General features: G+C 40.5%; 1 protein-coding gene across 1 annotated transcript in view; it reads right to left on the bottom strand.

Annotated features, from left to right (window-relative positions):
- Nucleotides 1-23,657, bottom strand: part of Nos (Nitric oxide synthase) — an 83,537-nt gene extending 59,880 nt beyond the window's left edge. Inside the window, exon 1 of the mRNA XM_090370991.1 lies at nucleotides 23,164-23,657. Within this exon, the coding sequence (XP_090227117.1) occupies nucleotides 23,164-23,591 (428 nt within the window). The 5' untranslated portion in view covers nucleotides 23,592-23,657. The remainder of the gene's footprint in view (nucleotides 1-23,163) is intronic.
- Between the last annotated feature and the right edge of the window lie 1,113 nt (nucleotides 23,658-24,770).

Raw genomic sequence — 24,770 nt, 5'->3', positions numbered from 1 at the left:
GGGAAGCCATTTTGTATTACAGTCCGGAAATTTGCTCCTCACCACTCTTCATTTAATACACTCGTAACTTGTACAGGGATGTGCGGGCAACGCATGTTTCGTAGATTATCTTCCATCTGTGGGTTCATAAAACACGAAGAGAAAGATTCTTTTGTGGTGAGAGATTGGTTTTATGACGGGGGTTCCATCATAAAACTGCTCCCGATAAAGTGGACTTCGTTAGTTTGCCATCTGCAGTTCCAGCTTTGGGCCATTTCCTCTTTCACATTTCTTAATCATTTTTCACATATTTTGGCTCTCTTTAACGGGTTTGGTTGTCTCTGACGAAAGCAAAAGAAAGAAGGACAGACAGATAGAGGAGAGAGAGATAGACAGAAACATAAAACGGTAGAGAGAGTGAAGAAGAAAGAGTAACATAAAAGTAGGAAGGTAAAGAGAGAGAGAGAGAGAATTGTAATTACAACCGGAGATATAAAGGGAGAAAGGAAGAAAGAAAGAATGACAGAGAGAAAGGATGCGAGAAAGAGCGAAAGAGAAAGAAAGAGAAATGTAAAACGGCAGAGTATGAGAGAAGAGGAAATAGTGAATTAAAAGTAGAAAGATAAAGAAAGAGCGAATTAAAATTACAAGAGAGAGTGGAAAAAGATAGAAATGAAAAGAGAGAAATATGGAAAAGAGAAGGGGAGAGAGAGGAAGAAAGTAAGAGAAAAAGAACGAGAGGGAGAAAGAGATGTGGAAAGAGATAGAAAAAAAGAAGGAGTGATCAAACAGAGAGAAATGGAAATAGAGTGAGAAAGAAAGAAAGAAAGAAAGAAAGAAAGGAAAAGATAGAAATTAAAAGAGAGAAATATGGAAAACAGAAGGGGAAAGAGAGGAAGAAATAAAGAGAGAAAGAACGAGAGGGAGAAAGAGAGAGAGAGAAAAGAAAGAGGGAATAATGAAAGAGAGAGAAATGGAAATAGAGGGGGAGAAAGAAAGAAAAAGAACTAGAGGGAGAAATGTGGAAAGAGAGAGGAAGAAAGCGAGAGAAAAAAAAAGAAAGAGAGACAGTGATGAAAGGGAGAGAGAGAAAGGGAAATGGAGAAGGAGAAATAAATAAAGAAAGAATGACAGATAGAAAGGATACGAGAAAGAGGGAAAGAAAAATATAAAACGGTAGAGAAAAGAAATGTGGATTAAAAGTAGAAGGATAAAGAGAGAGTGAAGTAAAATTACAAACAGAAAAAATTACGAGAGGGTGAAAAAAGAGAGCAAGAGAGAGAAGAAAAAAGTGGATTAAAAGTAGGATGAAAAATACAGTGAATTAAAATTACAAGCGGACATAAAATTACAAGAGAGAGCAGAGAAAGAGAGGGAGAAAACAGAGAAAGGGGGCAAAGAGAGGAAGTAAGAAAGAGAAAGAGATGTGGAAAGAGAGAGGAAGAAAGAAAGACAAAAAGAACGAGAGGAAGAAAGAGACGTGGAAAGAGAAGAGAAGAAAGAGAGAGAAAAAGAAAGAGGGAGTGTTGAAAGGGAGAGAAATGGAAATAGAGAGGGAGAAAGAAAGAAATAAAGGCAAGACAGAGAGAAAGGATACGATAAAGAGCGAAAAAAAGCGAACTAGAGAGAAAGAAAAACATAAAACGGTAGAGAGAGCGAGAGAGAGAAGAAAAAGTGGATTAAAGTAGAAGGATAAAAACAGAAAAAATTACAAAAAGCAGAGAAAAAATTACAGGAGAGAGAGAGAGAGAATGAGAGCGAGAGAGAGAAGAACAAAAAGTAGATTAAAAGTGGGATAAAAAAAAGAGCGAATTAAAATTACAGGAGTGAATAAAGAGAGAAAGAGAGTAAAAGAGAGGGAGCAAAAAGCAGAGGAAGAAAGAAAGAGAAAAACAAGAAGAGGAAGAAATAGAAATAGAGAGGAAGAAAGAAAGAAATAAATAGAGAAAGTGAGAAAAGGAAAGAAAAAGAATAAAAGACAGAGGGAGAAGACAATGGAAGGAAAGAAAAAGAAAGAAACAAAGTGAGGGAGAGAGAGAAGGGAGAGTCAGAGAAAGAGAGAGAGAGAGAAAGGAAGAGTTAGAAAAAATGAGAGGGCGAAAGAGAAAGAGAAGCAGAATAACAGAGAGAAAAATGAAAGAAAAAGAGTGAAAGAACGAAAGAGCAAGAGCTTAATTTAAAACAACGAAGGAAAGCTTCTCTCATTAATTAAACGCAGCGTTAGGTCAGTTGCGTGTCCAGCTCCAAAGCAACTAAGGCCATGATGCATCAATATCTTGTCTCTAATTGAGTGCAATCTTCAGTCGGGATACTGCTGGATGAAAAACCTTAATTTCCGGGATTAAAACGATTGAAGCTTCACCCGAGACCGACCAATTCTTATAGACTGGAGTACGTGGACTGGAAATGCACTACATGTCACGAGAAGTTGAACAAACCGGACGAGTACCACTTATACCAGCATGTCCACGAGGAGACAACGGCCAATGACCACAACGCCATAAAATAAGTTGAATCTAAAGAAACCTGCGAGCTCAAAGGTAAAGGCGAGAGATACAATTTCAAGAGAGAGGGAGAGAGAGAGAGGACAATAATGGAAGGAAATAATCTCTTGGGCTCGATTAACCGCAGTGACTACTATGCGTGTCTGATACAAATAGGCTATGGGAAATATTCGAGAGATTTCAATATTCGTACCAGTGGTAAGAATATTGTCTTAGATGATTTATCTTCCTTCTCCTTTGCTAGGAGGAGAAGGAAGTCATTTTAAAGACACTGGCCACAAAATTACGAACCTTTACATCAAGACACCGACAGTAGAAGTCTAAATAAACGAGAAGCAGGAGCCACGATTCAAGAAACAGAAGCATTCCATCTCCAAGGATTTTAATGATTGGAAAGCAAGCGGTTCTTCCACATCCCAAAGGCGTCAATTAGTATTCCAAAAGAAAGACACTACCACACTCTGTTTTGCGCCGATGGCAGGTAAAGAGTGTGGCGAGAACCTCACGAAGCGATGGACCATGCTTGCCTTTTTAAGATAGTCCAAGCATCTGGAGGTGGTGTCATGCTATGGAGGATGTTTTGTTGGTTGGCACGAAGTGGGTCCGTTGATACCGGTGGATGGTCGAACGCCATCTAGGGAAAACCTGAATTTTTTTCAATCTAGTGCATCCTTAAATATTACGCACTGTTATCCCGAAGGTGGTGGTCACTTTATGGATAACAATGTAACAGCGCATCGTACCAGAATCGTACAAGAATGGTTCGGACACGGATTCCATTATCTTCCCTGGCCCCCACATTCAGCTCATCTCAATCATATTGAGAATGTGTGGAATATGCTAGAGAGAACTTTAGGCAACGAAGTCCTCTTCCTTGAACTTCGTCTCAGCTGAGCGGTATTTTTACCAGAAAGATGGTTACGAGTAGATCAATTAGACACGATTCGACACTGAATAGGGTTCGTATTTTTTATTTATTCATTTTTTGGCCAGTGTGCGCGTCTCTTTAGAAGTGGATGGCCGCCAGTCTTCTAAAGAGACCCAGCATCATGAGGGACAGCCAGAAATTGCGGATAGATATAAGGGACATTTATAGACTAACCATCGCAGAGCATTGAAAGGTGTGGTGGAATCAAAAATATGAAAGTTTCCACTTGAAACAGAACATGCACATGAGTTGGAAAAACTCCGGAGCACCCTTGGACAGAATTGCCTTTTCCCGAGCTGGTGCGCTCTTTTATTAGGAACAAGATGGAGACGATTAAACTTCACCAAGAGGCTACCATAAATAAGAGGAAGCCCTTCCATAGAAACCAGAGGAAGTCATTGACTCAATCAATCTGAGCAGTTGGCTCGACCATATAACTAGGTTTTCCGCTCAGCCACAATCAACTAGAATTCCCACTAGAGTGGGGATTTAACCCGATTTCGATTTCCCCACACTAGGGAAGGAGCGGTCATTAGTGAACGAGCGGATAGGGGTTACTGGAAACAGAACAATGGGTCGGTGGAATGCAGATGATTAAGACATGCTTGATCCATGCAGCCAAGAGTTCTAGAAAATTATCTGAAGCAGATTCAGGAGAAAGCAGATGTAGGAAAGCCTTAGAAGATAGCCTGGAGAGCCTAAGATGGAAGCTTGAAACCTCCCTGGAGAAGAAGAGGAAAGGATAGAAGTAGGTGAGCGATATATTAAGTACACTAAGTTAACAAGGACTGTTAGTGAAATAGTAGGGTAATTAATGAAAGGGGGTAGCCATAGAAAGTAAAGTGAAGGTGGGGCTGTTGTAGGTGTGAGGGCACCTAAGAAAAATCTTCTGTGAGATACAATAAAAATAGATAATATATAACATTAAAATAGGCCCCCCCACACCAACAATAGTACAATCCATTTGAAGAGAATCCCCTCTATCTGCTGTCCAACAACATACCGATGTAAGAAATATACGTGGTCTCAATTCTAATCTCAACGATGTCCATTTCCACTTGCAGTCTGCCAAACCCCATGTACTTTTTCTGACAGAATCTCAGTTATCGGTTGTTTCATCTACTGCTCATCTCAGATGCCCAAATTATTCGCTGTATGATTCCTTTCACCTCAAAGGTGGTACTTGTGCCTATGTCCGTTCTGATATTCCCTGTCAGAGACTTGGCAATTTGGAATCTCCTCTCTTTGATCTTCTCTGGCTTAAAATCTCTCTACCTCATTGTGTCAAATTCATCTGTTGTCTCTACCGTTCTCCCAACTCCACTAATCACTTGGAGCTCTTTGACTTCCTCTCTTTAAAACTTGACTTTCTCCAGTCCAACTTTCCTAACAGTGAGGTAATTTTCCTTGGTGATTTTAATGTTCACAACTCCAACTGGCTTCCGTTTTCTACTCACACCGACCCAGCTAGTCGAGATGCTGAGGCTTTTGCAATTACTAATGACCTCGCCCAGATTGTTCATTTACCTACAAGAATACCGGACCATCCTAATCATACAGCCAACACGCTTGATCTTTTTCTCACAAACAACCCTTCTAAGTACATGGTCGAAGTGAGAGGTCCTTTAGGCACTTCAGATCACAACTTGGTGATTGTCTCTTCTCCAATGGAACCTTTATCTCATGGCTATTCCCAACCTCGTGTTGTTTGGCATTACAAGAATGCAAAATGGGATGACCTGCGAGACTTCTTTTCTTCTTTTCCTTGGTCGGATTACTGTTTCAAAACTTCTGATGTCAACATTTGCTCAGATCGTGTCAGTGAAATTATTCTTGCAGGAATGGAATCCTTTATCCCACACTCCACTTTAAAATCTCGTCTCTTATCTAAACCTTGGTTTTCCAATAAATGTGCTAAGGCTGTTCAAGAGAAGAATGTTGCATATCGTAATTGGCTTGTTTCTAATTCTTCAGTTTCCTTTTCTGCCTACACCAAAGCTCGCAACAATTGGAAAGCAGTTATTAACCAGTCCAAACTAGAGTTTGAACTGGCTAAGAGTAGAAAGCTTGCTTCTTGCCCTAATGGTAGCCAAGCATTCTGGTCTCTTGCCAAAGCTATTGGCCGCAACTTTTGCCCATCTCTGCTCCCACCTCTGTCCAAACCAGATGGTTCTGTTGTCACTTCAGCCAAGGATAAAGCTGACCTGCTAGCATCCCATATTTTTTCCAGCTCATGTATTAATGATCTTGGTAAAACACCTCCCAACACGCTCCATTCAATGCCTCCTGTGTGTCTTCCGTGAAAAGGATGTCAGAAGGATTTTGTTGAAACTTGATGCTTAGAAAGTTTCAGGTCCTGATGGCATTTCTCCACTTGTTCTCAAAACCTGTGGCCCTGCACTTACTCCTGTTCTTTGTCGCCTTTTTTCACATTTTTATTCCACAGGTGTTTTTCCTTCTGCTTGGAAATTTGCTCATATCCAGCCAGTTCCTAAAAAGGGTGACAAATCCCTCCCATCCAATTATCGTCCCATTGCAATTACTTCTACTCTTTCTAAAGTAATGGAGAAATCAATTAACCGCCAACTCTTAACTACCTAGAAACCCTCCGTCTGATCAACGATCGCCAGTATGGATTCCGTCAGTGTCGATCCACTGGTGATATTCTGGCTTATGTTACCCATTTATGGACTAATTCAATGGAAAGGTTCGGTGAAACACAAGTAGTTGCTCTTGACATCTCAAAGGCTTTTGTTCGTGTGTGGCATAAAGGCCTTCTAAAGAAGCTTCCATCTTATGGTTTGCCAACTGTTTTTAGTAATTGGTTATCCAGTTTTCTCTCTGATCGCTCACTGAGGGTGATGGTAGATGGCTCTCTGTCTTCTAACTTCTCCACTAATGCCGGTGTCCCCCAAGGTTCAGCTCTTTCCCCCACTCTTTTCCTCTTGTATATTAATGACCTTCTTCCATTGACTGGAAATCCTATCCATAGTTTTGCCGATGATAGCACATTGCATTCAACTTTCCATTTTGAGAAACCTTGTCCAGCTCAATCAGCTTCAAGTTCTCGAAAATCTGCTACCAATTCCTTAAATGCCGATCTTCAGGTAATTCTCCAGTGGGGCAAAGACAACTTAGTTGATTTCAACCCTTCTAAAACTCAGTCTTGTCTTATATCTCGCAAAAAGGATTCTTCTGCTCCTATGCTTATCTTTAGTGACACTCCGATTTCTAGGAAAAGTGATATATCTCTTTTGGGGATTACCCTGACTTCTAATCTCTCTTGGCACAAGCACATTACAAATATTGCTTCCTCTGCATCTAAAAAACTTGGTTTTCTCTTTCGCTTTCATCGTTACTTTTCTTCCAAACAGCTGTTCACTCTGTAGAAATCGCAAATCCACCCTACCATGGAATATTGTTCCCACATCTGGGGTGGTGCCCCCAGAACCTCTCTCAGGCTTCTAGATTCCATTCAGAAGAGGGCAGTAAGTTAATTAATGACTCCTCTCTAACAGAGTCTCTCCACTCGCTTTCTCATAGACGCACTGTTTCTGCTGCATGCCTCTTCTACAGATACTTCCATGGGCACTGTTCTTCTGAATTGGCTTCTATAATTCCCGCTCTCTCTTTCAAAACAGTCCGAACACGTGCCGCCACCAGCCAACATCCATTTACTGTCCAACTTCAAACCCACAGAACCAACTTTTCATCTTCCTCATTTATTCATTCAACTGCCGTTTTCTGGAACAACCCTCCTTCATACGTATTTCCTGAAAATTACAGTCTACAAGTTCAAGTCCAATATCAACAAATATCTTCTTTCGTCTTCTCAACCTCCAATCCAAGCACGGTACTAAGTACTATAGGTTCTAATACCTCTCGTGTTTGGGGGTCACATTAAAAAAAAAAAAAAAAGAATTATTTTTGACCAAAATCTCTCCTTTCTACTGCATATAGACCACCAGCAAATAAAGTTCTGCAGACCTCGGTGGATGCTTCAACAATAACTTCCACACGTCCACGACCAAGCTGTGGAGATACATTAAGACCTGCGAATATCCGTGGGAAGTACAGAAAATTCGGCTTTCTCCTGCACCAAGGACCTCCAAGATGGCGACAGCTCTCAACATCAGACGTCTTCCTGCCACCATTCAGTAGAGAAGACTAGTCTTTGGCGTCAAAGGGATAGTCGGAATCATTTCTGAACTAGACGTCTGGACTAACTGCTGATAGAAGGTCCCCGTGCCATCGTCAGGACACCCCAAACCAGTTGAAGAGATCTGATCGATTCCTACCTGTGCAAATGCTGCAGTACTCCTTGGACGGCGACCTCAACAAGTTCTTAGTCAATAAAAGATATAGGCAGAACTTACTCCATCGACTGGTAGTCGATGACCTCTCCATCATTGCCATGGATCCATCACCCCAGTTTCCAACCTTTCTGCGCCTGCTCAGATGACAAAAAATTGTCATTTTTTTGTGCTCCAATCTTTAATCATACGGTTGTATAGCAATAGTCTTCTTCTAAACGACGATGACTTGCCATCCTGAGTACTGGAGATGTGACTGTCCCACTGAGCAAGCCAAAAAACGGGATTGAAGCGATTTGGTTGCCACCACGTTTTTAAAGGCATGAATAATTTGCATAATGTGTGGCTCTGTAAGATGGTAGACGTCTATTAGCTATTTGGAATTTGCATACCAAGATTATATCAAATATTATCCTTCGGGACAATGTTCACAATAAAATATTAAAAAAAAAACACCATTTCGTTCTGTTAATTTTGTCCTGCTCCAGCGAAGGGCCCAGATTAAATGCCTCCCCCTTAAAACTATTTTAGAATCCTAAATAGAACTAATTGTCCCTCAAACGAATTTCACCATTTTGAAACAAATCTCCCTGGAACGCTGTAATCTTAAACGCTTAAATGAGCCTCTTCACAAACGAATAACAAGACCCGTGTGGTGGTGGCGCTTCTAAAGCGTTCTCGTGATCGAAGAGCCCGTTGAATTTCAACTGTCTCTTCTTTCACTCACCAGCGACGCGTCACGAGAGATCTCATCCTCCCCATCATTCACTTTTATCAAATTACATTAGATGCAGTGCAACTGAATGTCGCTGTTCTACTGTCAAGTAGCCTTACATTTTATCTTTCTTTCTTTCACTCAATGTCTTCAAGGTCTTCTCTCTCCAAATAATGGGCAGAATCCTTTATTTTTTTGTCACCCACCTTTCTGGTTTATAAAAGACCCCCCAAAAGAATAAAATCCTTCTCAAACTCACGCCATCCATAAGCCATCCTCGGATATCTTATCAGATTCATTATCCATCTGGCGCAGCCGTCAATCTTTTTGCCACCCAGAGGGCGCTTTGAGTGCCAATAAAAGCATTGTAATTGTCGAGTCAAATAAATTAACCTCGTGGTCAACTCCCAGCCTTCTTCTCTTATTGATCTACATTCTGTTAATATTCAACATAATCTTTACCACCATTGGTAATTGTCTCTTTCACGTGCCTCCCAAAAACCTCCATTAAAAACTTTTTAGTGATCCCCAAAGAGCCCTGAGGGAGTGAAAGATTTAAGGAAAAGGCGTTGAGCACTAAATTATCTTCCTTTTGTGGCAAAGGTGGAACGACAATAGTCCAGCGTCCTTTTCAAGTTAAAATCGCAATATTCCAAGATGGCTTCGAGCGAGCGGGATAGTAAAATATTTATGAAACCTCCCCCATCACCAACCCCCCTTTTGTACCACCCTTAAACGCAGAAGGTTACAAAAACCGCACTATGCATAAAAAGTAATGGGTCCATTAACTTTCAAAGAGAGTCTTTATTAACTGATAATTGCCAATTGGACTGCTTAGATAAAACTTGAAATTTTAAAAGGAAGCTCCGCTAGGTGGCGCTCGTTGATGACCATAAGATAAAGGATGCCTTTATCTGATCATCGGCTGTTTGGTAATGGAAGATAATTTTGTAGATTAAGATAAGTTCCACTAGATGGCGTTAAGTCTCTTGGTGTTTTGATGTTCGGGTTTTTTTCCAATGTCCTCTTTCGCGCATGACTGGACTGCGGCCCTTAAAACACTTCTTTGATTAATGAAGTTGACGTAATTCGCTAAGACACTTCTGCAAATCTTAAGAAAGAATCCTTTACTTTGTGATTTCGTGCGAACAATTATAAAATTGTTTTCTCTTTGTGGGTGAAGAGAAGTGTCTTTTCTTCGAAAGAATTACACAATGACCTTCTTTGTTCTGCGAAAGTGGAAGGGCCCTGGATAAGAATGGTTAAGGGAGCTAATGTTCCTAGAAATGTGGGTTTAAGAAACTTCTAGAATCTTCTTCTTCAAATAACTGTAGAAACCAGAAAAATAAATTCGTGCACCCTTTTGTTTCTTAAAAACGTTTCTCAAAGGTCCATTATGATTTAAGTGCAGGAGAGACGTGGCCATCATCTCGGAGAGATCCCCCTTTCTTGTAATTCAAGTACAGTTGCATTATAAATGCGTTGAAAGAAAAGAAACATCCAGGAACAGTCTCCTCAAATATACTCACTGACCAAAAAATCAGGAACCTCTATTATGGCCACCTTTTGATTGATCAACAGCCCGTGCATGGATGGCATGGATTCCACTAGATGTCCGAGAGAGTCCAGCACCAAGTTTGATCACTCTTGCATCGCGATGTTTGTCCGGGTGCTGTGCTGTGGTTCGCAGGGAACTGAGAAGCCACACTGCCCCTTCCAACTTATCCCAGACGTTCTCGACTGGATTGAGATTTGGAGAATCGGTGGCCAGAGTAGATGTTGGGAATTTTGGGAATGTTCCTCGAACTATTCGTATACAATTTTTGAATGGTGGACAGGGCATTGTAGAAGAATTCTTCCAAAATGCCCTATCCACTGTTTTGAAATTTTATACAAGGAGAATCTTTAAGATTTGATGGATTTCCAAAAGAACCAGTCACAAAGTTGAAGGAAACGGTTGTGGAAGAAATGAAAGATGGTTCTGAAGGGTCCAGGAAATAGTACAGATATGACAAGTCCAGCAACTGTCGTGGGTATTCCATGTGAAAGAAAAATATGCTAAGAAAAATGAAAGACAGAAGAGAAAGGAAGAATAGATTGAAAAAAGAAAGTGAAATAAGAAAAAAAGAAAGAGAAGAGATGAGAAAAACAGATAAGAAAGAAAGGTCTTGCTTTATTTCTTTCGGATTCGTATAGGAGAGAAAGAAGCTGCTATGAGGAAGGAGAAAAGAAATAAGAAAGAGAGAGTGGATAAGAAAAGAAGGAATGGGAAAGAAAGAGAAAAATCAGGGAAAGAGAAAAGGAAGGTTAAGAAAGAAAAAAAAAGGTAGATGAGAGAAGGTAGGAGAACGGAAGAAAGGAGAGCTGAAAGGGAGAGAAATGGAAACAGAAAGGGAGAAAGAAAGAAATGAGGAAAGAAGAGAGGGGGAAAGAAAGGGAGGGAGGGAAGAAGAAAGAGATATGGAAATAGATAAAGAACGAGGGAGAGATGAAAGAGAGAGAAATGTAAATAGAAGAGAAGAAAGAAAGAAATAGAGCAAAGAGAGAGAAAGAGAAAGAAATATGGAAAGAGGAGAGTGGAGAAAGAGGGCAAGAGAGAGAGGGAGAAAGAGACATTGAAAGAGATAAAGAAAGAAAGAGGGAGAGATTAAAGACAGAGAAAATGGTAATAAAGAAATATAGAAAGAGAGAAAGAGAGAAAGGAGAAAGAAAGAGAGAGAGGAAGTAAGAGGGAAAGAATGAAAAGGAGAGAGGAGTGAAGGAAACGGAGAATGAAAGAAAGAAAGAAAGAACTGGAGGGAGATAAAGATATTTAAAGAGAAAGAAAGAGAGAACAAGAAAGAAAGAAATGGAGCAAAGAAAGAAATGGATCAAAGAAAGAGAGAAAAAGAAAAAGAGAGGATAAAGAGAGAAATGTAGAGAGAGAGAGAGAGAGAAAGAAAGAAATATTGAAAGAGGAGAGTGGAAAAAGAGAGAAAGCAAGGAAGAGAGAAGGAGAAAGGAAGAAATATGGAAAAGAGAGAGGGGAGAAAGAAAGAGGAAAAGAAAGAAAGAAATATGGAGAGAGGGCAGAAAGAAAGAATAAGGAGAAAGAGATATGGAAAGAGAGAGGAAGAAGACCGAAATGGAAATAGAGGGGAGGGGAGAAACGGAGAGAAAGAGAGAGAGAGGGGCCAGAAAGAAAGAATAAGGAGAAAGAGATATGGAAAGAGAGAGGAAGAAGACAGAAATGGAAATAGAGGGGGGGAGAAACGGAGAGAAAGAGAGAGAGAGAGAGGGGAGAAGGAATGTAATAGAGAGAGAGAGAGAGAGAGAGAGAGAGAGAGAGGGGAGAAGGAATGTAATAGAGAGAGAGAGAGAGAGAGAGAGAGAGAGAGAGAGTGATGGGAAAAGAAATAAAGAGAGAATGTTGTCTGGCGACAACAGTTACTTTTATAATAATTTTTCTGAAGTCGTGCGCATGCAGTGTGCGTTGGCAGCTTCTGCACTCCCCCAACATCCATCTGTGCTCATTGTGTGCTCTCTCTCTCCAAAGAACCCATCAATTTTCTCATCGCACTGCCCATTACCTTCCCCACTCGCTCTCTTATTACCCTTATTATAAATGTTTGAGGGGGAATAAAGAAGCCGTTGCCTGTCTGGACCACTGATGGATGCGGGTCCGTCATTCTTTACCAGCAACAAGCTTTCATCCCTCTCCTAATCCCGAATCATATCTGCCATTATCCTCGGCGATGAAGAGCAAATGAGTGGTGCCCGCACCTATTCACGCGCGGCCCAAATCGATGACCTCCGCAGATGGGGAATGCGAGATGCGATAGAGATCTGCCGCGAAAAGATGCAGGAAGCATGCGCAAACAGTAGGGAGTCAATGCGGCCTTCTTTCTTTCATTGAAAGAGGGGGGACGAGATAAGAAGTACCAACAAACATATCCTAATCCCCAACAACTCTAATTAATCTATTAGTTGGAAGAAGAAGAAGAAGAAGAAGATTCCTCGCTGACTCCTCCTCCATCCAACAGAGGAAACAGAAGCAGCGGCCACGAGAAGCACTCTGATGGATACAGAAAACAAACTTCGTTTGACCTTAAAAAAAGTCCTCCACTTCATCTCACACTGGATTTGATGAAGGAATTCATAGCACCATGCCAACTTGGGTCTGACTTTTCCTGTCATTCTTTAAACGTGACGTCATTGTATGCAACATTCAAAGTTTCTGGCGTCTGTGAGCGCTTGCTTAATGCACGCAGCATTAGGCGAATGCAACATTTCCAATGCAGGTTGGAATAATTGAGGGCAACAGAGCAAATCACAAGAGGGGGATGCAAAAAAAAAGGTGCGCTTTATTGTCGAGAATTTAATCAGCAACTTGAGTAGGGGAGGCCAGACCAGGAGGCTAAATTCATCCTCATCTTCTTGTCTCTGTGGTGGGTTATTGACCCGATGGAAAAATCTATTCGCAGATGATACGCTGCAGTCACGAGGGGATGGAGAAAGGGTCAATTTAACCTGAAACGCGAACCACGAATACACTCCCCACACCACCGCACCCCTAATACCAGCCTGCATTGCTGATAATTCGCGGGATGGGTCCATGTACTCGCTTTGTTTTCACCACATTCCACCATGAATGAGGGGAACAGATAAGACAGAGAGAGAGAGAGAGAGAACAGAGAGATGCTGAGAGAGAGAGAAATGAAAGAAATGGAAAAAAAAGAGAAAGAGGAAGAGAAGAAATGCTAAAAATGGAAATGGAAGAAAAGAAATTTAAAAAGACAATGGAAGAAATGAGAATAAACAAGCAGAAATAGAGAAAAGCGAAAGACGACGATAGAGAGAGAGAGAGATAAAAAAGAGATTCTGAGAGAGAAATGGAAGAAATAGAAAGAAAGAGAAAGAGGAAGAGAAGAAATGGAAGAAAGAGAAATGGAAAAAAATGAAAATAAACAAACAGAAATAGAAAACCTGAAAGAGGACTATATATATATATATATATATATATATATATATATATATATATATAGAGAGAGAGAGAGAGAGAGAGAGAGAGAGAGAGAGAGAGAGAGAAAGAGAGAGATAGCGAGAGAGAGGCTGAGAAAGAGAAGAAGAAGAAATGATAGAAATGGAAATGGAAGAGAAAGAATAGAAAGTTAAAAAAAGAATGGAAAAGAAAGAGAAAAATCGAAGAAAAACAAATGGTAGAAATGGAAAGAAACAAATAGAAATAGAAAACCTGAAAAGCGAAAGAGAACGATAAAGAGAGGTTTGGTTTGGTTTAGTTTAGTTTTATTGGCGCATCAGCAACTAAGGCTATAATGCGCCACATTAAATAAAGAGAGGGATGCTGGGAGAGAGAGAGATAAAGAGAGGCATGCTGGGAGAGAGAAATAAAGAGAGGGATACTGAGAGAGAGTTAAAGAGAGAGAAGCTGAGAAAGAGAAATGAAAGGAATGGAAAGAAAGAGAAAGAAGAAGAGAAGAAATGATAGAAATGGAAGAGAAAGAGTAGAAAGTTAAAAAAAATGGAAAAGAAAGAGATTCGAAGAAAAACAAATGGTAAAAATAGAAAGAAACAAATAGAAATAGAGAACCTGAAAAGCGAAAGAGAACGATAAAGGGAGGAATGCTGGGAGAGAGAGATAAAGAGAGTGATGCTGAGAGAGAGAAGCTGAGAAAGAGAAATGAAAGGAATGGAAAGAAAGAGAAAGAGGAAGAGAATAAATAGTAGAAATGGAAGAGAAAGAGAAGAAATTGAAAAAGAGAGTGGAAGAGAAAAAATTAAAAAGAGAGTGGAAGAGGAAGAGAAGAATCGAAGAAAGAGAAATGGAAAGAAACAAATAGAAATAAAGAACCTGAAAAGCGAAAGAGAACGATAAGGAGAGGGATGCTGAAACAGAGATAAAGATAGGGATGCTGAAACAGTGATAAAGAGAGGGATGCTGAAACAGAGATAAAGATAGGGATGCTGAAACAGTGATAAAGAGAGGGATGCTGAAACAGAGATAAAGAGAGGGATAATCGAAGAAAGAGAAATGGTAGAAACGGAAAGAAACAAATAGAAATTAAGAACCTGAATAGTGAAAGAGAACGAGAGGGATGCTGGGAGAGAGAGATAAAGAGAAGGATGCTGGGAGAGAGAGATAAAGAGAGGGATGCTGAAAATCTCTGTTCATTTCGAGCTTAAGATTTTAATATACGTTGTTAGCCTTAAGAAAAAGAAATTGACATGAGATGCGAGTATTCAAAAGATAATGGAAAGAAAAACTGACATCATAATCACAGATAAGAAAACCGACAGAAACTTTCCCAGGCTGCCCATCTCAAGAAGTGATGCAATTTGGAATTTGATGACTGATGTGGGTTCCTTGTTTCTCTACCAAATGACAATTTGAAGAGAAGATGACTGCTTTGGCTCGTATTTTGAGAACAGTGTACGACAAGGTGGAAGATGACCAATAAATAATAAATACACGTTCAAGATTGTGATGGAATCTCATCCAGCTGTACACACAAACCGGGTGGACTGTTCCGATTGAGAGCCGCCTCATTTTCCTCGCGTCTTAGCTCGTGTGCACAACATGCGTGAACTCAGCAGGGAATATGATCACGGTCTCCTCTACCTATTCATTTATCTCCTAAATAGAAGCACCCTCAAAAGAGCAATGTTTAAAAGTACACCGACAGTCTCCATATACCCTGTGATCAAAGGGAGTTTAATATCAGTGGAGAGAGAGAGAGAGAGAGAGAGAGAGAGAGGAGAAAGTAATCATACCCAGCCAGATGGGAATAGTGTTCAGTAAGTGATGTCATCGACAAAATCAGAAGTTTTGCAACGAATATCAACCCATATTTCCAAATAATCACATATATATGAAAGTTTTCTCTTTCTGAGCATCAGTCACGTGACCATTTATTTATTTCCTTTTTTTAAGTTTCTTAAAAAAGAACTTTGATCGATCAAAGATGCCAATTCTAACTCAACATTCAATTAAATTTTCATATCAGCGCTGGAAAAGAGAGGGGGGCCCTTATTGGTTTTATTTATTAACCCATTCTGCGGACCATACATCAATGGCCGATGGATATCAAAGAGAAGGAGTACACCTCCCTCAAACATCTTAAATCATCAAACGGTTTCTTATGGGCATCTTCACGTTATCAATCCAACAAAATGTCTGCCAGAGTGATGTATGGTGCAGTCTCTCTTGAGCGGAATAATTTAGCACAATGTCCCGCGTTCGCACACTAACGTACACTTTTGGTTTTTATATTTAAGAAAGTAAACGAGAAAAATTCTTGTACCTCCCGGTGCAGTTGTAAATTTTAATATCTTCTCCTAAATTGGGAATCGTATGTCTGTCACACATTGTAGATAATATTTGGAGAGCTCGTTTTTGTGCGCTCTGGGCGCCGAAGGCATTTCTCAAGAAACATCTCCAAATATATTCAGGCCTGCAGTGGGAAGTGGAGAATGCATAAATGATAAAAATAGGAGCGAATCTAAATTCTCATCTCCTCCATTGGTATCTTGTAATAAGTAGATATGGAGAGCATCCGATATGTATTGCCCCTGTAGAGGATGCCTTACTGTACGACACCTGCATTCAACATCCCGGTTCAAAACCTAGTCGGAAGTCAATTAAAAAGACTTCCGCGATTTGAATGAGTTGCGCGAGTATAAAATATGTTTATAAAAAAAGGGAGTTAAATAATTTAAATGAATATTTCTTAAAAGAAGATAATCTTAGAAGATAAATGAAGAGAATCTTCATTTATCTGCATGTTCGAGTGATGGAAATTTGGAAGTGGTGGCTAAATTTCTTATAATCGTCTACGCTATGCAAATTATTTAAATTAAATTTATTATTTATAATATCTATATTTATATTTTTTATTTTATATTAATTTATTATATTATTATCTTATTCTATATTAATGTATTATTAATTTATATTAATGTTGTTTTTTATTTATAATTATATTGTTTATATTTATATTAATTAATTTATATTAATTATTTATATTTATATTTATATTTTTAAATATAATAATTATAATATCTTAATATTAATATTAGTTATAATTAAGGAGTTAAGCACCGGGATGTCAATGTCTGGCTAAAGGGGAGCAGTTTCTTGCCTAGATCCAAGAACATAATTCCTAAACCACTGGTAGAAACAGAGAATGAGAAAGAAAAAGAGAAGGAATGGAAACAGAAAGAAAGAAATATGGAAAAGAGAGGGAAAAGAATGAGAAAAAACGGGAGGGATAAAGAGAGAAAGAGAGGGAAGGAGGGAGGAAGGAAGAAAGAACAAGAGGGAGAAAGAGAGGGAGGAAGAGAGAGAGAGAGAGACAGAGGGTGAGATGAAAGAGGGAGAAATGAATATGGAAACGAGAGGGAGAAAGAACGAGAAAAAGAGGGGGGATAAAGAGAGAAAGAGAGGAAGAAAAAAGAACAAGAGGGAGAAAGAGAGAGAGGAAGAGAGAAAGAGATGGAAATAGAGAGAGAGAAAGAAATATGGAAAAGAAAAGGAGTAAGAACGAGAAAAAGAGAGGGATAAAGAGAGAAGGAGAGGAAGGAAGCAAGGAAGAACGAACAAGAAGGAGAAAGAGAGGGAGGAAGAGAGAGACAGAGAGAAAGAAAGAAAGTGGGAGAGATGAAAGAGGGAGAAAGAAAGAAATAGCGAAAGAGAGGGAGAAAGACAGAGAAAGAGAAAGAAAGAAAGGAAAATGGAAAGAGAGAATGTTGTCTGGCTACGGAAGTTACTTTTATAATCCTTTTTCTGAAGTCCTTCGCATGCAGCTTGCGTTGGTAGCTTCTCCACTCCTTCAACATCCATCCGTGGTGATTGTGTGGTATTTTTCCAAAGAATCCATCAATTTTGTCATCCCACTGCCCATTACTTTCACGACTCACTCTCTTATTAACTTTATTATAAATGTTTGGTGGGAATAAAGGAAGTCGTTGCCTGTCTGATGAACTGATGGATGAAGCCTCGCGTTATTCTTCAGCTACCATCAAGCTTTTTTTGATCCCACTCGTAATTCCTAAGCATATCTGACATTGCTCTTAGAAGAAGAATAAGTAAGTAAAAAGGTAAAGTGCAACCATTATCAATCCACTGCAGGATGGATGGACAGCCTTCTTAGCAATTCATATTGAGGGAAATGGACCATAATCTACCACGCTGGTCCAGTGCGGGTTGGCAGATTGACTGTATTTAGCAGTCAGGGCTTTGAACCCCGGTCTACTCAAAGAGCGTGTGCTACTGCACTCCATCTTCTGACCACTCGGCTACGGAGGCCCTTCTAATCGAGTGACTTACTTACTCAAAGGCGCTACGGTCCTTGTAGAACCATGACCTTCTCAGCGATTTTTCTCCAGCTGTCTCTTTTCCTGGCCATTGTTCTCCATCGTCTCACCCTAAGCTGTCTTAAGTTGTTCTCTATGTCATCCATCCACCTCCTTCTCGGGCTTCCTTTCATTCTTCTTTTTCCCGGTTGCCCTTCCGCTGCTTTCCTTGGCCATCTGTTTTCCTCCATTCGTATCTCGTGGTCTGTCCATCTAAGTTTTGAGCTCTTTATCACTCCCACTATATCCGGTTCTCCATAGAGTTCCTTCAGCTCTTGGCTTGTCCTTCTTTTCCACTCTTCCCCGATTTTTACTGGACCAAAGATTTTCCTCAATATTGCACCTAGCCTAAATCGATGACCTTCTCAGATGTGAAAGTTTTACCTCAGGAAGGTCCTGCCTTCAACTACCTTTATACGAAATTCCCATCGATCACTCAAGAGAAGCTAAAACAAGACATTTTGGTTCGACCTCAAATTCAAAAACTGATGAGGGACCGAGATTATGAGGGAACAACGAATAAAAGAGAAAAACCGGCATGAATTAGCTTCAGGTCTGTTGTTGAGAATTTCTTAGAGAACAACAAGGATCCAGACTACAAGAACATAATTGAAAATATGTTGGCAAACTTCAAGCTGTTCTTCAACATGAGCATTTTCAACACTCCCATCGACTACTTCCCAGAAAATCTAAGAAGTTTTAGTGAAGAACAGGGTGAGAGTTTTCACCAGGACATGGAGATGAGGTACCAAGAAAGTCGAATGTCAACATGATGGCTGATTATTGCTGGATGCTGAAGGGGGACTGTAAAGTCCCTCTTTAGCATTCAGCAATAATAATCAATTAATTCAAATATTTTCAAATGTATTGGTTATGTTCAAAATAAGAACGCCAACTCAAATCTCAAAGCTTCATCATTATTTCAAGAAATATAACAGGATTAGTAAAATGAACCATCGATGGAACAAAGGGTCTTGAATAATTTATTTATTCAAGACTCTTTCCAATCTCCTTTGTGTTGGCATCGAACTTCTAACTAATTGCAAATGCAAGCATCGATTCCATCCCTCTTTCTTTCCAAATAATTAATGATCGTTTAAAATTAATTATTATTAAAATTTCATCCACACGCGCTGCTAATTTTATGGGAAAGACTTAATCTCCTTCTTTTCTTTGTGGTACTTCCGAAACTTTGCAAATGAAGACGCGCAGCTATCAGAGGTTTGCTAAACAACACGTGCAAATCTCGAAGGATATTAGAATTTTGTTTTGAGACTTTGGAGAAACGGAAACAGAACATTTATTTAAACAGAGAGCGTTGATGGATGAACTACTTGGATAAATGACCCGGTTTACACCTTTTTTTGAATGGAATTCGATATCTTCTCTACCCATGTACACTGATAGTCATAAAAAAATCAATGGATCATATTTCTTTGATGCCAGAGGCTCACTAAACATTCATCTATCTTCCGTTATTATGGTCTCTACAATTTTCGTAGCTGCCTGAAGGTTTAACCACCCTGCACAAGAATATTTGCATAACTTGGATCTGTTTTCAACTCTACTATGGGAGAAACAGAAGAAAGATGGAGATGATTCAGATTCCAGAGTGTAGAATTTCTATAATCAAAATTTAAAGCCCCAAATACTTTGTGCGATTGAGTTTCTTTCAAAAGCAATTGGGGACTGTATGCTGGCTTCCACGAAATATCTTCACTGTGATCCCAAGACCATCCCCCAAATAAGATGTGATCAAATCAAGGACATAAATATAAAACCACAGGGAGTAAGAGAAGATTGTGTCTCATGATCTTTACCTTCAATGAGGGTGATGGATATCACTGGGGTGACTTATCTACAAAAGTGGCCGAGGTGGAGAGTTTGGTGAAACCCAAAGCGAAATGAATAGTCACTTTTTGGTGATGGAAAGGTATGGTTGATTAGGGATTTCTTTTTTTAGCAGATGCTGAGGAAGTTTGTCCCCTTGAATCATTTGACCATTGGGAAACGATTACTAATCAGGCACTCTCATCTTTCGATTACCACGCATTTATTTTATTCTTTGTTTATATACACTCAGTGATCACTGAATTATGACTACCTTCCTAATACGGTAGTTGGGCCACCATTCGCACGAATTACAGCAGCTATTTGCCTAATCATTGGTTCCACTGGATGTCTAAAGGTTCCACTGCAACCATGTTGCCTGCAAGGCTTTTCACAGTATTGGAATACATGACGTATGCGTGTCCATACCCCTCACCCCGTTCAGAAACATTCCATAGGTGTTCAGTTGGGCTGAGTTCAGGCAGATTTGGAGGACATTCAAGATGGTCGATGTGTTCCTCGAACCACTCGTGCACACTGCGGGCCGATGACATGGACCATTATCGTCTTGGAAGATCCCCTTTTTATCCTGGAGTGTGCAACATAGCAGGGTGCATATGGTTTCTAAGAGCTGTCGGTAGGCCTCACGAGTGAAACATTGGTCCATACGTACCAAGGGTTCTAGTTCTGCCCACTAAAACACGCCCCGTATTAAGCAACCACCGCCACCTGCCTGGATAGTGGATACCGTGCACGATGGTTCCCTTGTGTCTTTAAACCCAATAACAACAACAGCACGATGGTTCCATGGACTTTCTGGCGCTATACACCAAGGAGTCCATCGGCGAGTTGCACCAGGTATTCGGACTCGTTTCTAATCCTCCAGTGTCCGTCCAACCAGCGTATTGTTGAAACCACAACCTTCTCCATATTGTATTCCGATGGCCATTGTCCACCATAACCTGCTGTTGATGTTCTACAACGCGCTGTACCCAACCAACATCCACCTTACATAATCCTTTACAATTCTGGGGTTGGACCCCATTCTTTGTACACCTTAACCACAGTGGGCCACGAGCACCCGACGCAAGATCTCCCACAATCGTGCCCTTGGGGGATGGTCCCAATTCAATTTTGTTAATCTATCCGATAAAGAGATAAATTTATCTCTTCGTTCCTTTGTCTGATGAGGATCCGTTTATCACAGTCGAGAAACAGATGCATTAATAGAGGGAAGAAGAAAGAAACTTGAAAGAGGGATGGAAGTATAAGCCACTGAGGAACGCCGAATTAATTCAAAGAATACTATAAACGCCGATTAGATTATCGTGAGAGAATTCCGAGGACAACGATGTCGGAAATGACGTAAATCAAATATTAAACTTTGCCAGGAAAATTTAAAGTTTGTTTTGCATATTTAATAAAAGGGGCCGGCACAACAGAAAATAACTCTGCTGTCTCTGACTGTCAATTCGATTACTTATAAATTGAAGTACATCTGCCTGTGACAACGCAGAAGCGAAGATGTCAAAAGTAGAATAACCATGTCGTACAAGACGCGCGGTCTATTGTTTGTTTCTAAAGTAAGGGACGCTGTTCAGGACCAACTGCGCTAGTAATTTACCCACGTTAGCTTCGAAGAGAGAGAGAAAAAGATACACACTGCTAAGAGAGAGATTATTTAATGGATTCTCCTCGAGTTAATGAAGCAGTGAAAAAAAAAAGTCTGAAGTATCAAAGATTTAAAAAAAAAACGAGTTTGTCCGGCCCTTAATGTGTAGTTTTTAGATAATGGTACTCATAATCTGGAAAGTGGAGTACAGATGCAGCAGAATCTGAATATTCTCAAATTTTCATCTTCTGTTGGCACTTTCTATTGTCAGCATTTTATTTTCCGGGATAAAAAACCTTTAAAATTTTTTTTCAACTCTTACCTCCATTCTACGTATTCGTCTTGTGTGATTATACGTTTTACACTGAATATTCATTGTTAAAGTTCGAAAATTAATTGTTTTAGATCGAACGTTCATTGTTAACCACCGAATGTTCATTGTTCACCTTCGAATGTTCATTGTTAACCCCGATTTTTCACTGTTAAACTTTGACTGTTTTTCACCTTCGAATGTTCATTGTTCACCCTCAAATTTTCTTTCTTAAACTTTGACTGCTTCACTGTTATTTTTAATCTTCGAATGTTCATTGTTAACCCCCCGAATTTTCGTTGTTAAACTTTGGCTGTTTCACTATTGTTTTCCACCTTCGAATGTTCATTTTTAAACCCAAAACTTTCATTATTAAACTCTGACTGTTTCGATGTTGTTTTTCAAATTCGAATGTTCATTGTTAACCCCCAGAATTTTCATTGTTTAACTTCGACTGTAGTTTAATTGTTGTTTTTCACCTCCGAATGTTCGTTGTTAATCTTCGTGTTCATTTTCCAATTTTCGAAAGTTCTTTTTCACCTTCGAATGTTCATTGTTAACCCCCGAGTTATCGTTGTTAAACTTTGACTGTTTAGATGTTTTTTCTCCCATTCGAATGTTCATTGTTAAACCCCCGAATTTTCATTGTTAAACTTTGCTTCGATGTTGTTTTTCACCTTCGAATGTTCATTGTTAACCCCCGAATTATCGTTGTTAAACTTTGACTGTTTAAATAAATAAATAAATTTTCTGTTTATACTCCGGGACGACCAAACGGTCAGAGGAGTTCACAAGATAGACAGAATACAAGAAACAGCACCGTATTCAGCAGTCACGGGCTTGAACCCCGGTCACTCAAGGCACGTGTACTTATGCACCCGCGCGCCTGACCACTAGGCTACGGCGGCCTTAGATGTTTTTTCTCCCATTCGAATGTTCATTGTTAAACCCCCGAATTTTCATTGTTAAACTTTGCTTCGATGTTGTTTTTCACCTTCGAATGTTCATTTTTAACCCTCGAATTTTCATTGTTAAACTTTGCTTCGATATTGTTTTTCACCTCCGAATGTTCTTTGTTAATATTCATGTTCATTGTCCAATTTTCAAAAGTTATTTTTTACCTTCGAATGTTCATTGTTAACCTCCTGATTTTCATTGTTAAACTTTGACTGTTTTGATGTTGTTTTTTGTCTTTGAATGGTTTTGTTAACTGCCGAATTTTCATTGTTAAACTTCGACTGTTTCATTGTTGTTTTACACCTTCGAATGTCCATTGTTAACCTCCGAAAGTTCGTCTGTTTCAATAAAATAGCTGTCGTTTGGTTGCCCATGGATTTAAAGTTTGAATAATTCAAAATAATTGAAATATTTAGCAAAATTAGTAATTGCAACACATTTAAAAGTTAACTTTAGTATTTATAATTAACATTTTATTTAATTAAATTAAAAAAATAATTAATTAAATCAGATAAAACCTTTCAGCTCGCCATAAGAGGTGTCTGCTAAAATCTTTTGGCTTCGAATTGAGAAGGAAAAAGGTAATAAATTTACTGAATCTGCAAAAGAGGATGTTCTTAGCGATTGAACTCTTAACGGTTTTCTTACGGGGCTGTCTACTTACTTGGGCGATAGGGTCAAAGGTCGTTCGCTTGACCTGTTGATAATTCCGTTTTGACCTTCGGGCGCTACGGAGGTGCCACTGTTTTCGTCTTTTCCCGGCGGATCGCTCTCAGAAACCTCATCTTCCACGAGTGTGTTCCTCTCGCAAGCCTCATCGTCACTCTTTGTCCTTTGACCCGACGACAATCCCTGGACCGGCGATGACGGAGGCTGGACAGCCGATGGGACGTGGCGTCTGGCTTTTTCGATCAGAGAACTTTCCAAGTCGGGATTCGCCTTCCCCACGCGACGAGCGCGTTCCTCTGACAGGATGGGTTCCGTGATCCGAGTGGTGCGAGGCGAACCGTCATCGCTGAAGGTCGTCTCCAGGCGGGTGGTGTAACCTTCGGGCACGCGGAGTAACAACAGAACAGGAGCATCGGACGGCATCCCTCGCAACACTTCCAGTCCTTGTCCGTACTGCAGGTCGCTAACGTCGACGTTGTTTACCTGCAAGATGAGGTCACCGGGACGCAACAGTCCGCTCGACTCCGCTTCACCGCCCCGGACGAGCTCGGAAATGACGAGGCGCGGAGGAGAAGACCGCGGACGAACGATGAAGCCTAAACCACCGCGGCGACGTTTCATTAGACGCACTCTGATCGTCGTAGGCCACTTGGCGTGCACCGGACTCAAATTGTCCATGACGAACCTTGACCTCGAAAGCGCAGCCGACTTTTCTGATTGCTGCTTCTTTTGGGTTTTTTCTTTTATTTTTTTTTAACTCGACCGTCGGTCGGCGACCTTTCACCGATCGCTGTTACAGAGCGCACGGATGTGTGTTCGCGGATGTTCCGGGGGGTTTCGTCAGAGGGTCAGCTTCTCTCAATGGCCCACGGCGCTGCTTCCGACGGTGTAGCACGGGCATACCTCACGAGTGGGGAGGGAGGGAGTGGCTGCGGAACTGGCGGGCGTTCTTGTGAGATCGCATTCCACTCGGGAGCCATAAGCACATTGCTGGGTCACGTGATCCACTGGAGCCACTGCCGCGAGAGTGTCGTCATCAGAGCGAAAGTTGAGAGCGGACTTGGGAACGCTAACAGCCGTCAGTCGCCGTTACGTCACCGAAGTCCGGAGGTCTCCATTTAAATGAGGGATTAGACGAGGGGAAGAGTTCGCTGAGCCGTTCCCCCCTCGAAGAAAACACCGCCGCCGCGCTGACCCGCGCAGGTCGTGAAGAGCACGAAAACACCGAGGATTTTCGGAAATCCTACAGTGACCCTGCCCGGATGATGTGACCTGTTCGTTTGTGTTCGGCCGTGCTTTGTGCGGATTAGGCAAAGCGTGCTGATTAGCGGGATGTGCGGTAATGGAAGTTCTCACGGTAAGTTGGTTGCTGTGACGTCACTGTCTGTTCACTGGCCCGCAGGTGCCTTCTCAACATGATTGCGATCCGCTCAACTCTCTCTCTCTCTCTCTCTCTCTGCGTGTTCATCCGTCTGCTTCTCTTTTTCTTTCACTCTTTCTTGCACTCCATTTCCGCTTCATTTCTCTTTCGATCTTTCTATTTATCACTCTCTCTTTTTCTCTACCTCTCTTTCTCTCTATATTTCTGCTTCTCTCACCTTC

The sequence above is a fragment of the Mastigoproctus giganteus genome, chromosome 3 (genome assembly GCF_048544385.1).
Source record: "Mastigoproctus giganteus isolate SK-2022 chromosome 3, ASM4854438v1, whole genome shotgun sequence".
NCBI classification, from domain to species: domain Eukaryota; kingdom Metazoa; phylum Arthropoda; class Arachnida; order Uropygi; family Thelyphonidae; genus Mastigoproctus; species Mastigoproctus giganteus.
This window is presented reverse-complemented; position numbering and strand designations above follow the sequence as displayed.